A 16,069-nucleotide genomic window follows, 5' to 3' on the forward strand; every position below is an offset into this window, starting at 1 on the left:
CCCCCAGGAGCACCCGCAGCATCCCCAGCCCCTCTGGCTCATGAGCAGGTGACTGGGTTTCCACTTGTGCTCCTGCAGGTGCCCATCAGCACCAAGAGAGCCGGGGGCTGCTGGGCTCCAGGTCAGCAGGGCTCACCTTGAAGTTGACAGCCAGCAGCAGCACAGGCTAGCTCTCAAGGTGGACCACAACCCTGCTGTAGAGGGCCTCTCTGATCTCACGGGAGGCGTGCTCGCTGACTGCCTGCCGGAAGATCCCCTCTGTGGATGGCCCATGCTTTTCAGCAGAACCAGCAGGTCCTGAGGGCTCAGAGGACAGTTGCTGTACTGGAGACAGGTCCTAAGGTAGGTGCTGGGGACAGCCTCTCTCTGGAGCAGCCAGTGGGATGGGATGGGATGGGATGGGATGGGATGGGATGGGATGGGATGGGTGGACCCCCTGGCCAGGCTGGCTTACCTGGATGGACTGGGGCAGTATGCCATCCTGTCGGCAGAGAGCTGCCAAGGGCTAGCCAAAGAGAGCCTCTGCACCAGCAGAGCCTGACAGCCCCAGTGCCTCTACTGCAGCTGAGGACCCTGGCCACACAAATGGCCAGGGCAGCTGCCTCCTGCTCCTATGGATCCCACTGCTGCCAAGGGAAACAGAGCAAAGAGCTGTGGAGGAGAAGCACCAGGAGAGTGCTCCCAGACTTGGGAGCTGTCCCCACCCCCACCGCTCAGGGCATGGGAGAGGTGGTGGCACTTGGGAATGAGGGGCCCTGGGGCTCAGCTCCTGCCTGCCGCAGAGCAATGGGGATGGATGTGCCCTGTGGGAAGGGCAACGTCGTAGCACACTTGCCCACCTGCAAAAGCAGGACAGAAGGGCCATCCTGCCCCTCTTCTCCAAACTCAGCATCCACGTGGCCACATCCACCTCGATTTCCAGAGGTGATGGGAGGTGGCTCCTGCTTGGCACCAGCCTGCAAGAAATGCACTGTGCTCACCAAGCAGCCTCGCAGCAGACCAGGCCCCTGGTGAGCTGCATCAGGCCCTGGCTCTGTGTGAGAGGTGGGGTTGGATGAGATTGTAATGAAAGTGACCCTGACCTGAGCCTGGTGCTGGAGCATCTTCTCCAGGCTGCTGGCATCCAGTGTTGAATCCTGGGCAATGGGAAAAGAGCAGAAGATGAGGAGCGACGAAGTTGATGCTGGGCTGGGGCAGGCCCTGGGGCCAGGGCTGTGGCAAGAGGGACGCTTACAGAATTGTGGCCACTCAGCTCCTTGAGCACCAGCTTGATGGAGGGCAGCTGAGTGATCCGGGCTCCCTGCACTCCTTCAGGAGGTCTGTGCATAGGGAAAGGGCAGAAAAAGAGCTGTGTGAGACCCAAGCCAGTTCTTCCCTCTGCTGCCAGCCTGAGGGGTGCTTCCATGCTGCTCGGAACAGCTGGTACCACCCGGCAGTGGAGCCGGAGCAGCAGCAGTGGCGAGGATGAGGCTGGGTGGGTGTTGGCTGGATACAGCTGGATGAAGCAGCTCTGCCAGCTGTGTCCACTCAGCAGTGGGGCACCTCTGCCTGCAGCTGTGCAATTCTTCAGTATGACAAAGGAAAGCAACTGTATTGGCTGTGAATACGTTAGATCAAGTTCCACCCAAGCTTTCCTAAAATGTGTTTCAATATTTAGAGTATTCGGTATTGGAAGAGAGTCATCATAATGCTGAGAAATACCATAAGCCAAAGCAAATTAAGTAGAAAGAGCATATGGGATTACCAGCTGAGTTGTGCTGATGGTAGTGTATAAGCTTGGGAATTGATTCAAACAGTAATTTTTAGCGAGGTAATACTTTTTCTCAGGAGTTTTATGCACATGGTAATGTTTGATTGTTCCTTTTTTACTTCAGAAAAGCATAGAATCATAGAATAGTTTGCCTTGGAAGGGACCTTCAAAAGTCATCTAGTCCAACTCCCCAAAGTGTAGCACATATCAAAGCCTTGGAAAGTGCCCTCCAGCCCGTGTGCTAATAGATCAGTTGGCTGCCGAATGAACTGCCACATACCAGCTGCCCAAATAACAATGTAGTAGATGTTACCAGGAAGACTGTTACATTTGCCTTGATCTGATTTCTGCCCCCCCCCCCCCCCCCCCCAACACCAGCTGGCTATGTAATACAGGCTTCCAGGGTGTTGGAGACTTCTGCTGCATGCTCTAATGTATGCCCCATAGCACGCTCTTAGCAATAGTACACATTCTTTGGATACTCACTCTGGAACCTTGCTGTATACAGACACAGTATACATGCTTGCTTGGCTAGATTTCCAGACCATAAAAGCACCTTCTTTTCCCTAATTCAAAGGAGAAATAAATCAAAAAAGAGTTACAAGGATCAGTGAGGTTGGGATTCATTTCAGTGAACTTTAGGCTTTTATACTGTAATATCCACAAAGGAGGGAAGATGACATGACTCATCTGACCTCCTTTAAGGACTTCATTAGAACAAGGTGAATTATGCCTGAGAAATATTTCTTTCCACTAAAAGGCAGGTCTAGATAGCTGGTTGTGGTATCACACTGGAGCAAACAATGCAAGCCTAGAAGTAAAACCAAAAGGCAGAGCTTTGAGGGGAAATGCACTCAGTGTGGCTTTATTCCAAGCTTATCTTGGAGGTGCCTCATTTATTCACTTACGTGGAAGTGTCATTTTTTGAGATGTGTTTGTTGATATCAATTTAGAAGAAGAATTTCTAGTACTTTGTAATACTACATCCATTTGAAGTGCATCAGCATCCTCTAGCTACACAGTGTAGTGAAGACAACACACACATTTCCATTGTTGTTCAATGTTCATTGTTTTTCAACAAACATTTCCACGGTTGTTCATATATAAACAATAAAGGATATGTAGAACCTTCTGATGGAGCAGCTGCTCAGACTGGACACAGGAGATATTATCAGCATACCAACTGCAAAGAGGAATATTGGGCTTATTATTCACAAGCTGATTTCTGCAAAAGGCACAGCAGGCACATAAAAAATGCCAGTCATTGCAAGTATGAAAATTTTTTTGAAAAAAACTGCTTTTAAAAGCCAGAGGGTAGACTTGGGACTTGTCCTGTGTATGTGGCTTTAAGACACTAAAGAGAAATTGCTAGTTCCCATCTGCTTCCTCTATTCCAATGGCTCTCCTCACCCTGAAATATCTGGACCCACTCTGTGACTCTGACTTACAGTAGCTCCTTAGAGAAGGATCCTGCTGCCCTAAAGTTCTGCTAGGAGCGCTACCAGAAGTAATTTGCTCTGTCTCCTGCAGACCATGACATAGCTGTCTCCCTAAAAGCTGGGAGGTGCATAATTCTTCTCTAATCTTGAACCTTCTAGTTGTCATATTTGAGTAAACTGAGAGATCCCAAATGGAAGAAACAAGCCAAATATGCTATGTCAGATCAGTTCTGGGAGTTTCAATGAAACCTTTTTAGTAGCAGTTCACTTTCATGAAGCAACCCTTTAGCATACAAGACTGATGGGTCCAATGACTTCTTTGTCTGAAAGCAAATACATTCATGCCTTTGGAAGTCTGCTGGCTGTTATATTGCTGATAACAATATCTGCAATTATGATAATTATTATGACAGCCATATGTAGGATACCATTGTTCTAAGTATAGTGGACATTAAAAATGGAAAGACAATCTCTGCCCAAAGAATCCTTTGGATTCTTGTGAAGACACTTATGTACTCTCACTCATGCTTAATGGTAGTCTGCTCTTCTGCCAATGCTTGTTCACTGACCCTGAAGTTTTGCCTGCAAAACCAAACCAACATGCTGAAATTATGAAAAATCAGTTATGGTTAAAAGTCATACTACATATGTTTTTTGAAGGGTTATGCCATGGTCTAAAGTGAATATTTCGAAAAGTTGAGACGTATTCAATTGTCTGGATTTTTTTGTGACTTGGTAAACACTCACACAGACTTTCATCTCCGCTGTGTAATGTATCAGAAAGCCAAATACACTCTCTGCATGCTGTAACAGGCAATGAAACTACACATTACTTTAGTGACCTTATGAAGAGATTGCATCTACCTTTTCAAAATTTACATGGCAGATATATAAAGCCCTAGATTTTCCAAAAAGTGTTCTCAGTATGGCTGAAAACAGTGGCAGAAAAAGAGATGTCTAAAATAACCTCTTACGCAAAAATAGTAATGATTTATGCTTGCCTTTTAAAGGGTGCTGTAAAAGTAGGGGTTTTTTAAGGAAACCTCTGAATCTTGTGCAGTATGGTTTATGGTGAGATAATCTGTCATACATTTATGGCATACATTTAATGGTTACAACATCATGTCATCTTACTAAAAAGGGAAAGATGAATCTAAGATATCACCTTGACAGACCTGGACTCCCTTTATCCTGTACTGAGCTACTCACATACATACAAAGGCATGGAAGTGCTAGCAAGGCTGATTTAGTGCCTTGCTAGCACTTCCATGAGTAAAAAGTTTGACATGCCAGCATTGCTGAAGTCAGTGACAAAACTGTATTGATTTAAATAAAATTGGGATTTTCAACTGATGTTTTTTTGCATGAGTCAGGAACACAAATTGTATCTGATTCTATACATTTCAGGAAACTCAGTGTTATTTAAAAAGAAAAATATTCCAGAAATATTGCCTAGTCTTTACTGGAGGGGGAAGGAAAATGTTTAAGCAGTGAATGGCTGCATATTTATTCACCTTGGCTCATCATCATTCAGAGATATCTTTCTCAAGTGCTCAGTACAAAACCTTCATTTCCACAAAATAAACAGTTCACAGCGTCTTAAATTTGGTCACTTAAAATAAGAAAAGGGATTTAGAAAGTAAATCAGAAAGTCACTTTTTAAAATGCCACTACCTGAAATGTTCATGGTGAAAACATTTTTGCTTTTACTTACCATATAGCAAAATACAGAAGTAATTTGTTTCAGAAAGTAACATTGCAAAGAAATAGTCTTTTCACTAGTCACTGAAATGGCTTTTTCCCCTGTGATTGGTTTCATCATATGGAAGATGGGAACAGCTGTTCAACAATATCATTACATGTCATCTCAGTTGCTGTGATGAAGGATGCCAGTGATTAATGGGTGCCAGCAGAGCATCCAAGGTCAAATGCTGAAAGTCAATAGGTAGGCTCAGCACTTTTGCTGACACAATGCCAGATGCAATTGAGAAGCTAAGCTAAGTGAAGATGGACAGCTGAGCTAGCACTTAAAGCATCTGTCAGCATGGCAAGATAGACTTAAGTTATGGGGCCCAATAAGCATCTGTAGTAGTAAGGGGTGGGCTGTATGCTGTGCCCAAGAGGAAAATAAGTAAGGGGAATAAATAGCACCTTTGAATATAGATAGACATAGAAAGAGTTTCTTTAGCACAGATCTCAGTGAAGTGAAAAGAAAACTGAAGATGCATGAAAACAGGTGAAACAGGTAACTTCTGATGTTTGTTCCTATTGCATTCAACAAAACAAGATCTTTTTTTTCAAGCAGAATTTAGTGGTTTTGTAATGATGTATGTGTGATTTGTCCTTATAGAATCAATACTGCAAAACTCTCAAGTTTCTCAAGCCAAAGAAAAAACTGTAAATGTCCTCCCTTTCTTTTGATCTTTCCCTGCTCCTTCATTGATCTTAGAGCCCTCTATTCAGGCCTTATAGGCAGAGCTCCCTTTATCGTATGCTTTTACATAGCCAAAAACAGTCCAGTGAAGACACCTAAGAGCATATCTCAGCTTACTTATTTATTATTGTCTTTGAGTTGTTGGCATTGTGTGCTGCTTTCTTCATCCAGAACAGTATGCCAAGCTTGTGAGTTATAAAATGCAGACACTTTAGCTTAAATCAAGCTTGCTGATTTTCCTGCAGTTGTAAACTCAAATAAATGAATTATGAGTGAATTAATTTTAATCTGTTCCAAACCGGTTTGGGCATCTCCTAGCTCAAATATTCTTCTCTTCCACATTTCTATCAAGTATATAAAATCAAACTCAGCTAGTATCCACCATGAGACAGACAAGGAATCTTATCTCTTCCAAGCAGCCTCTGTTTGTTGCCTTGCCTTTGTCTCCAGTGTACTCCTAAAGCTGTTTCTTATTTAATAACTTGGGAGGAGACACTCCTTGCTGCCTCAGCTGGATATTAATGAAAAATACCTTTTTTTTTTTCTTTGCTAAAGGGGATTCCTCATTTTGTGAACCTCAAAGACAATAATTAAACCCTGTGTAGTATTGGGTGCCCTGTCTTCATGAATAAGTATTGCTAACACTGGGGAGAGACTAGAGTGATAAGTAATTTGTGCCTCAGCAGCTCTCACTGGTCTCCCCTACTGCTACTGCAATAGTAATGGTGTTGGTCTAGATGGTTTGTGTGTACGAAAGAGGCAACATCTGTGAGATTTTATCTTTTTATTCATTTAAACTAAATAATTGGGAAAAAAAAGATAGTTTCTGTGTACATAAGCCCTTCTTCAGGCACATGTCAAAATTAAGACCACCTTTGCTAGTGTACTAGGCAGTGACAGTTGTAAATCTTACTCAACCTGGCAGCCAAGGATGGTAATGAAAATGGAGTTGTACAGAAGACAATGAGGCTTCTAAAGCAACATTTAAAAGCTACTAAGGTAATTCTAAGGTAGATCCTGAAAGGTACTAGGACTGCCTGCAGTGTTGTTTGTGAAGATGAGGCATGTGGAAGACCATGGTCATGAAACAAAAGTATTCTGCAGGGCACACTTGCCTTTCCAAATCCCTTGCATTCCATGAGTCAGAGTCTTCCTCTTGCAATACATAGCATTTATTGCTTTTGACAAGCTGGATAGCTGAATTTCCTTTGGGTTCAAAGTTGCACTGGGCCACAGCTATATTCAGGACTGACTGAATCTGTCTGATGATGGCACTTGAGGCATGCTTCTATGCTTCCACTTCTGAAGACAGAGGAAATAAAATTATAAAGAGATGCAGCACAGGGTACAGTAATAAACAACATGTCATGTACATGATCATTTATATATTCAACATGTAGAATGATATTAGTCAAACTAATTAAAGCTAAAAAGACGGGCACAGACAAGCAGCTTTTTCCTCATCCATGCAGACGCACATCCCATATATCATTGTCCATACTTGTGAGACAGGTGAGAACAGAACCAAGTTCTATGATAATGACAACAGAAGCAATTAACTTCATGTGAAATATGTCATCCTAGAGAAATGTCTATCACTCATCACTGATTGTTGAAGAGGCCTACACAAATTACTTGAATTGGAAGCCTGGCATGAAAGTTATGTGACACCAGCCAAACCATAGGCAAAAGAGCATCTAAAATTAAGGCAATGAAATGCATTTAGAAATTTGGAAAATGACATAACTGAGAAAATACAGGCATCACAATTCTTTAAGAGCAGACATAACTACACTGACAGCAAAGGATGAGGGAAAATAAGAAAGACTTAGGAGAAAAAGTTCCAAATGACACCTATTTATTATTGAAACCCACTGCAATGAAACACCAGGGAAGAATGCCAAGTGTCTTGAATCAGGCTGTGATTTCTTTAAATCAAGTCCAAGTGAACATAGCATTGTATGTTTGCTTGTTTTCTCTTCATTGACATTTATTTATTTAATTTAAACAAGGAGAAACCAAACAGCCAAGTGAATGCCTAATTGAGTCCACTGAGCCAGAAGACACACATGATCTCTTCCTGCAGACACACAAAGTCTCATCTGATCCCACTAAGCTCCAGTGGAGATACTCATTCTTTAAAGAGATATCACTCACAGCAGACTCATCTTCATTTGACTAGAAGCAGATCTGTTACTCATCAGGTACTGCTACTTGAACCCAATAAGAGTGGTTCCTTTTTTGTCATATCTGACTTTGGTGGAAAGATGCTTATAGCTTGAGGGTACGTGTTAGGCAGCATTCAGGTTTTAGATTGGCTATTTGTTTTGTAGAATAATGACAGAACTAGAGTTTCCTGCAGTTTTCAGAAGGATGGAGAAAATTATAATGCAGAGATTAAAGTGTTTTCTCTTTAAAGCATCTAATGATGTTAGAGCAAGCTGACACTCAATACATGCTTTTATGAGCTGATGTGCCCCTCCTACATTTGGCCTTAGTAATTTTTTGAGATTAAATTGCTCTTTCTTAATTTCCTGTGTTTCACTTGTGGAATGACCAGAGTGTCACTCTTTGATGGAGCTTTCATCTTTTTATGTCAACAGAAGAAATTGCAAAGCACTGGCCAAAGTAAATGGTATAAAGAATTATTATCACAGAAATTAGTTTTGCTTTGTCCAACCAGGGACAGGGAAAAGAAACAGCCAAACATGAGCCCATGACATTTGTGTCCTTCTGAACATGTCTGTTTGCAATAGTCTGTTACAATATTCTGGATAAACTTAATCTGTAACCTGGTAGAGATTAATGTCCTAATTTGTGTCCATATATGCAGCTTTCCATTTCTAGCACTAGCAGAAAGGTCCAGAGCATTTCCTAATAGTAACTGGGTGAATCTTATTATTTCCTTTATGCTGGCAGTGATATTATTGTGGTTTTCATATTGATGACTGTGTCACTCTTACCTAGAGAGGGATGCAGGTGACAATCTGAGATTCGGCTGTGATGTGCATATAGGCAATGGTTACTTTCTGCAGAACTGCACCCCTGCCATAAAACTGGAAGCATGTGCTGGAGCACTTCAGCTTCCATAAAACCTGTCCAATACATAATCATAAGAAGATGTTTGTGTGCACTCCATGAACTTCTGTCTGATCTACTGCAGTATTGGTCTGTCCACCATGAACCATTTCCTATTGCAAAGACAGTGGATGTCAGGCACCAGTAGAGGTGAAAGTGTTTCTCAGGAAAGAAGCTGTTATCAAAGCACAGGAGATGTGCTTATGGGTTCCCATGGAGGGACCTTTGTGCCCACTATTCTTTGTAATGGCATCGCTCTTTAGGAACCAGCTCCACTGTGGGAGACTTTGAGGTATAACTGAACTGATGAAAGAGACAGAGGCATCAAAGGTGAAGGATGCAAGCATACAAAAATAATGCCTCATGCAAAATGCAGTGCCTCTAGTCAGTTTTGCCCACATGCAGAGGTGATGCCTCTGGTCAGCTGCGAAGAAAGCAAGGGAGTAAAACTTGCAGAGGCTGAATAGGTGAGGAACATGAACTGAAAGGTAGGCAGAAGGAAGGTTGGGGATAACAGTAGTACCTCTGATGACCAAACTGAGTAGATGAAAGGGCAAAACAAAAATGTGCTGGGAGCTTATAGAAGTAGTTCTGTGACTAAATATAGACTGTTTCTCACCATGAGAAGTCAGTATTAGCCTTCTTAACCTGATTGTATCATACTGCTTGGGAAAATGAAGTCAAGTTTTTCTAACCAGATGTGGTAGTTATTATACCTACATTTACTAAACCTGATCTAGAAGTACCCATCTGAAAACTGTTATGTTCCTGTTTTTTAAATTTCCCTTTCAAAATGTCATCTCTGAACTCAAGCAGATAATAAAAATAAATCATAAAGGCCTAGCAAAAGGCAGCATGTTCAGAAGCAGATTTGCATGACTGGTGAGCTCTCCAGATAGACAAAGCATCTTCTGATGGAAGTCAGGCAAAACAGACGTCAGTATTCGAAACAAGTTATGCTGCTGCCTGTTCATAATGCTATTACTTTAAAATCTCATTATTAGAAAAAATGTCAAAAGCTTCTTTGTTCATAGCTTCTTTACAAGGCTTTATTATTATTTTTCGTAAAGATCCATTTGACAGCTTTTGTGATTTTATCTTCTGTCTCTTGATAATCTATGTGTTTCTTAAAGCCCTGGCTTTCAGGAAAAGCTAGGAAATACACCCGCATCTAAAAATACAAAACAGAAGACAAATTAAAATAAAGCAGGAAATACGTGTTTTAAAATCTCATTATTTGAGACCCAATCTGGTTTAATTTGGAGGAGGCTGTGTAACAGTGTGTGAATACACAGTCCAACCATACTGTTAGACATTTCTTTAAGAGACAAAAACATTATAACTGAAGCCACTTTGGTCTCTTCTATTCTCTTGTCATCGTTACCTCCTTCCCACATACAAACATCAGTAATTAAGCTGGGCAGTAATATTAAGGTCAAAGATACCACTATTGCTCTTGTATTTTACAGGAGGGGATAGATGAGGAAATAAGCATAGAAGCAGATCTTCCAGTTTACTTTTTTTAGCCCTGCTAACTGCTGACCTTTTTCATCAAGCAACTGCTGTGCTAGGGGACTCAGGATGAATCGAGCACAAGTATTACCTTTTGGCATCTTAGTGTCATGTGTTGTCTCTTTGGATCAGTGAAAGCCTACCTTTCTCAGATGTACAGTAAGGCCCAGTGGGTGCTGGTGGGACACCACACTCTTGGGCTTTTGTCTGACACAAAGTCAAGATAAAGGCAAGAGCACATAAAAAGCTCAGATGAACTTTGCAATTTCTTAACTTAAAGGCTGCCTCTGTAAAGTTGGACTAAAAAGGCATCTGTACTCCTGACCCAGCCCCAGAGGAGCACAGTTTGGGACTTGCCTGAGATAAATGTAGGTCATCCACCGTTTCTCACCCCCACAAAGCAGGTATATCTGTTGACATCTTCAGTCACAATGTTTTCTCGAAGTACCGTGAGCAGCATTTTCACTGGGGAGTGTGGTGGAGGGAAGTTTCTGGCATCTGTAGGAATAAGACCACCTACAAACTAGAGAGCTAAGTTTGATGTCATTCCCTGATCCCACTGGAAATAAGTATATAAAGTAAAAGATATATACAATATAATAGCTGTAGCCACCAGCACATTAAACTGAATGTGGCTGATACTTTCCCAGTTTGCCACATGGAGGAGGGAGATGAGTTTTTCTGTTTGACAAACCGGTGGATACAAAGATTCTAAAGCTGCACTGCAGATTAGAGGTTTACACCAACTTCCAATGAGTGCTGTTTCAATTCTTCATTCCATCCCACAGTCCTTCCTACCACCTGGAAGCCAGGTCTTTTCCTCTAGCCAGATATTCAAACGTTTTCACCTACCAGCATTTGAGGGACTGGAGGCAGTGGTTTTAGAGACCCAGTTGTACAATGCTGAATCACATCTAGAAGAGAGGGAGAATTAAAATAAAACCCACGAATTTAAGTGGGTTTTCATCTCCTGGGGCTCTCTCACTTGCAGATCTATATAGTGGTAGCAACAGCATCATGACAGTTGACATTTCATCTTCCTGATATTCTGACATGCTCTATCTCTGTGTTTTCAACATTCTCTTAATTCAAGCTCCATCTCAATATCCTTAACAACCCCATCAATCATTGTTTTAATCTATGGTAAAATGTGAATTTAGAGAAATTTGTTGTTGTATTTAGCTCTGTGTTTTTCCCAGTTCTGTTCACTTATTTGGAATAATAAGATCACTTTGATTAGAAAAGACCTTTAAGATCACTGAGTCTACTCGCTAACCTAGCACTGCCAAATCCAGCAGTAAACCATGTCCCTAAGAACCATGTCTGCATATCCTTTAAATACCTTCAGGGATGGTGACTCAATCATTTCCCTGGATAGCCTGTTCCAATGCTCAACAGCCCTTTGAAGGTGAAGAAATTTTTCCTAATAGCGAATCAAAACCTCACCTGGTGCAACTTGAGGCCATCTCCTCTCATCCTGTTGCTTGTTACTTGGGACAACAGATCAACATCCACCTCACAAAGTAGGCATTAAGTACCTGAGCCGTTTGCTCATCCTTTGTCATTATGTTTCCCCTCACATCCAATAAAGGATAGAGATTCTCCTTAGCCTCCTTTTGTTCCTAATGTATTTATAGAAACTTTATTTTTTTTTTTGGCCTTTATGTCTGTAGCCAGATTAAGTTCTATTGGGCTTTTTCCCTTCTAATTTTCTTCCTACATAACCTCACAACATCATTGTGGTCCTCCTGAGTGGCCCTCTCCTTCTTCCAAACATCATAAACTCTCCTTTTTTTCCTGATTTCCAGCCAAAGCTCTCTCTTCAGCCAGGCTGATCTTCTTTCCACTGGCTTGTCTTTTGGCACGTAGGGACAGCCTATTCCTGCACCTTTAAGATTTACTTCTTAAAGAATTTCCAGCTTTCCTAGAGTGCTTTGCCCTTCAGGACTGTTTCCCAAGGAACTATCAACCAGGCTTCTAAACAGGACAAATTTGGCCCTCTGCATGTCCAAAGTAGCAGTTTTGCTGACCCCCCCTTTTTATTTCTCCAAGAGCTGAAAACTCACTTTGTGATTGATTTGATTGCATTCAGAAGGAAACACACATGTATGCTTTATTTTTATTCTGGTTCTTTGAAATTGTTTCATTGATATTTTTAGTCCATGAAGCAATGATAAAAACTGTTTTCAATTACCCAGTGGTTACAATACTAAGGCTATTTGGAGTCATCTCCACATAGACAGTCCCCCTGTGCTCAGCACATCTCTGTTGACAACCTTAGGAACTTATTTAGGAACAAATTTAGAGTAGATACAGCACATTATCCTGCATGCTTTATTATCTCAGGCATAAACAAAGCATTCAATATAAAAAAATTCTCTTTATCATTCTTGTCTTGGCTAAGTCATCCATGACTGGTAATGAGGTATTTCCTTGTCCTTGTAATTGATGAGGGTTTCACGGCCTCCTTATTTGCTTTTGAAACAAGTGATTTTGAAGCTAGACGAAGCTATTAACATTACTGATATAAATCAGCCGACCACTCTTTACATTATTAAGTGTTCCATAATGATGAAACCTGTAGTGGTAGTAGATAAGCCTGTATAATTCATTTAAATTTTCAAAAAAGAACGCCTGTTACAAGGAGTCTCATGGATCTAAATCAGGTACCTAACTTCTCACACCTACATTTTTGAATTTAACTTCTAATTTTGTGTTCGTATTTTTTTGATTGCAACTGTAAATTTGTAAGACCAAGGTTCAATCGTGATTGAAATTAGTGGATCTACCAGTGCTCTACAGTTTCAAATATTCAAGCTTTAAAAAGCAGAAACACAGATACTCGTAAACTGGCATTCCCTCTCCCAAACATGGCACTTGTACTGTTTGGCAGTGGCACTCTAGAAGGGAATATGTGGCTGCTTCTCATCTGCAAGTCTCACTGCCTGTAGAATTGAGATTCATGGAGGCTTTAGGAGGAACCTGAGCTGGGCAACTGAAACAGATGAAAGGCAGCAAATTTGAAGTTATGGTTTTCTCGTCACATTTAATTCTTGAACACGTGTAATGCATTGTGCAGCTGCATCTTCTGATACAGGGCATAGGCTTGGTTTTCGTGACTGTGGCACATTTGAATGATAATGAGGCAGTCAGAAGTAAAATCTTGCACTTGGTATTAAGGCCAAAACAGAAGTGGAAAGAGGCAGTGAAAATTAAAATAAGAATTTTTAAGTGCTTAATTCTGCCTCAAAGAAGTGATAATCACATAGTATAGTGATCTATATATTCCAGATAATATTAAAGCAAATATTTGGTAGACCTTTGAACTTAATAGAACCAAGACTTGATCTAAATTCTTTCACAGTCAATTAAAAATATTACCGCAAAGTCACAACTTCAGTAATAGGGATTTTTTTCTATTTGTTGTAAATGTCAGAACCATGTGTCATGGTTTAAGCCCAGCCAGTAATTCAGTACCATGTAGCAGTTCACTCACTCCCCAACCCCTTCCTCCCCCCGCTCCCAGAGGGATGGGGAGGGGAATTGAAAGAATGCAACTCCCATGGGTTGAGATAAGAGCAGTCCAGTAACTAAGGCATAACACAAACCACTGCTGCTACCACCAATAATAATAATGATAAGGGAAATAACAAGGGAAGAGAATACAACTGCTCACCACCTGCCAACCGGTACCCAGCCCGACCGAGCAGTGATCTAAGCCCTTCCCGGTAACTGCCCCCAGTTTATATAGTGGGCATGACATGCTGTGGTATGGAATACCTCTTTTCTACTTTGGGTCAGGTGTCCTGTTTCTGCCTCCTCCTGGCTTCCTCTCCTCCTTAGCAGAGCATGAGACTCAGAAACTCCTTGGTCAGACTAAACATTTGAGCAGTAACTAAAAACATCGGTGTTATCAGCACTGTTCCCAGGCTGAAAGTCAAAACCACAGCACTGTACCAGCTACTAAAAAGGAGAAAAATGACTGCTACTGCTGTACCCAGGACACCATGGAATCAGTTAGGTTGGAAAAGACGTTCTGAATCATCAAGTCCAACCATTAAGTATCAGCACTCAGCAATGTCAGGTATCTCCATGCAGGACAGGAACACTAAGTGCAACAGCTTAGGATGACTGTCATCTTGCACATAAAATGTAAATGAAACAGATTCCATGGCTAACCTGAAAAGGATACTGTCTTGCAGGAGGTGGTGCTTCCTCAGGATTCACTGTTTCAACACATTATATTTTCTCAATCTCAATTGATCCTTTTTGCTTCTTTTTTTTCTAAGACAGAAAAAACACAGCAGACTGTAAACTAATATTAACACAGTATAAATTGTTCTACTTTGATGATTACACTCAATTTCATTTTTTCAAGCTGTATAAGCCACAGCTTTGGGTCTGTTCAACTTTAAAATAAAGGTAGTAAAAAACCTCACTTGTACCCTAATATAATCTGTTAATCAAATTCCTTTTTAAGTCAGTTACAAGAATTGCACAACATAGCCACACATCTGTGAAAGCATCTGCTGCAGCTGCAGGAGTACAGGGCAGAAGGAGGGACTAGGAGGAAAAGAAGAAGGAGAAATTAGGAGGAAAACACTTTAATTGCAAACCAGAAGCCTAGCAGCAGCATCCATAATTTTGTTAAGGTAACGGAGCTTATTCTCACTGAGCTTCCCTGCAGTTTTGTAGTGGGATGTGTCTCATAGGAGGAGTCCAAATGTGTTTAAAGAAGCAAAAACTTTAAAATAAGCTGCCTGGGACATACATTTGCATTCATCATGGGAGATCTTCTGAGTAAAAAGCCACTCTTTTGCAATATACCGTCACTCTTTAGGAAAAAAGGGACAATCATTTGCTTTGTGCAGCTGATGGATGAGATTCTGAATTAATTATTCCTTATACATGTAACTTCTGAAGCCCATTGTTTAAATCAGTTCAGAGGGAAGCCTGAAAAAGGAAAACATCCCTACTCAAGGCAACATAAGCATATGCCAGTGTTAATTACTTGCTTACATTCTCTTTGGAAAGACAGAAACAGATGCTCAATGGTAATCACAACCGTAAGATTTGTTTTGAATGAAGACACTCTCAAGCCTGCAGCTGTTTTCCTCAACTGAAACTAGGATCTGATACCTTATAATTCTACTCAGAACAAAGTACACCTGTTGTTCTAACACATAATGTCTAATTAAGTTTCACAGAAGAAAAACAGAGGAGTAAGGTGACACTGGAAAATCTTAGAAGTTTACGTATAAAAATGTTTCTTATTCCTTTGTCATATTCATAGTAAGAAAGGTTTCCTTTCACCTGAACAAACAAGCTTTTCTTGTAATTAATTAGTGATATTTTTTCTTCTATTGTGATTTCTTTAAAAGAAGTTCTTCTAGAATTATTTTCTTCTCCATTGTATTATTACTATAAATAAACATAACAAGATCAACTACAGAAACTGCAATGAATATATTAAGAGTCATTGTATTCTATATGTTTTATAAAATTTTATGTAATATCTGGTTACAAAGCATGTGTTTAATACTGCTTAAATGAATTTACTGAGTGAATAAACTAAATAACCTTATTTGTTTAAGCAGTATTAATAGTATGCAAATAACAGTATACAAAAATATACTTTTATTATATTTGTATACTACAATATAGTATACAAAAATTAAGCTACAGATATACTGTAGTTCTAAACAAAGAATCTCTGTTATTTTATTGTCTTGAGGATTTCTGCTTTTAAGGCCATGCACCCTTTCTGGCAAAGAGCATAGTCTGCTTTATCCATGAATGTATTACATCTGTAGCATAACATGCAAGTCATTACAGCAGGAAAGAGAATGACAAGAA

General features: G+C 40.7%; 1 protein-coding gene across 1 annotated transcript in view; it reads right to left on the reverse strand.

Moving 5' to 3' along the window:
• The window catches only part of BMX (BMX non-receptor tyrosine kinase), a gene marked incomplete at both ends in the record, with an annotated part of 29,658 nt that extends 14,034 nt beyond the window's left edge, over positions 1–15,624 (reverse strand). Inside the window, 11 exon segments of the mRNA XM_080613520.1 lie at positions 1,745–1,795; positions 1,798–1,868; positions 2,237–2,316; positions 2,879–2,933; positions 3,712–3,771; positions 4,704–4,754; positions 6,739–6,881; positions 14,393–14,452; positions 14,456–14,497; positions 15,488–15,576; positions 15,579–15,624. Of these exon segments, the coding sequence (XP_080469646.1) occupies positions 1,745–1,795; positions 1,798–1,868; positions 2,237–2,316; positions 2,879–2,933; positions 3,712–3,771; positions 4,704–4,754; positions 6,739–6,881; positions 14,393–14,452; positions 14,456–14,497; positions 15,488–15,576; positions 15,579–15,624 (748 nt within the window).
• Positions 15,625–16,069: the final 445 nt, after the last annotated feature.

This window comes from Psittacula echo (genome assembly GCF_963264785.1).
Source record: "Psittacula echo genome assembly, chromosome: 3".
Taxonomy (NCBI): domain Eukaryota; kingdom Metazoa; phylum Chordata; class Aves; order Psittaciformes; family Psittacidae; genus Psittacula; species Psittacula echo.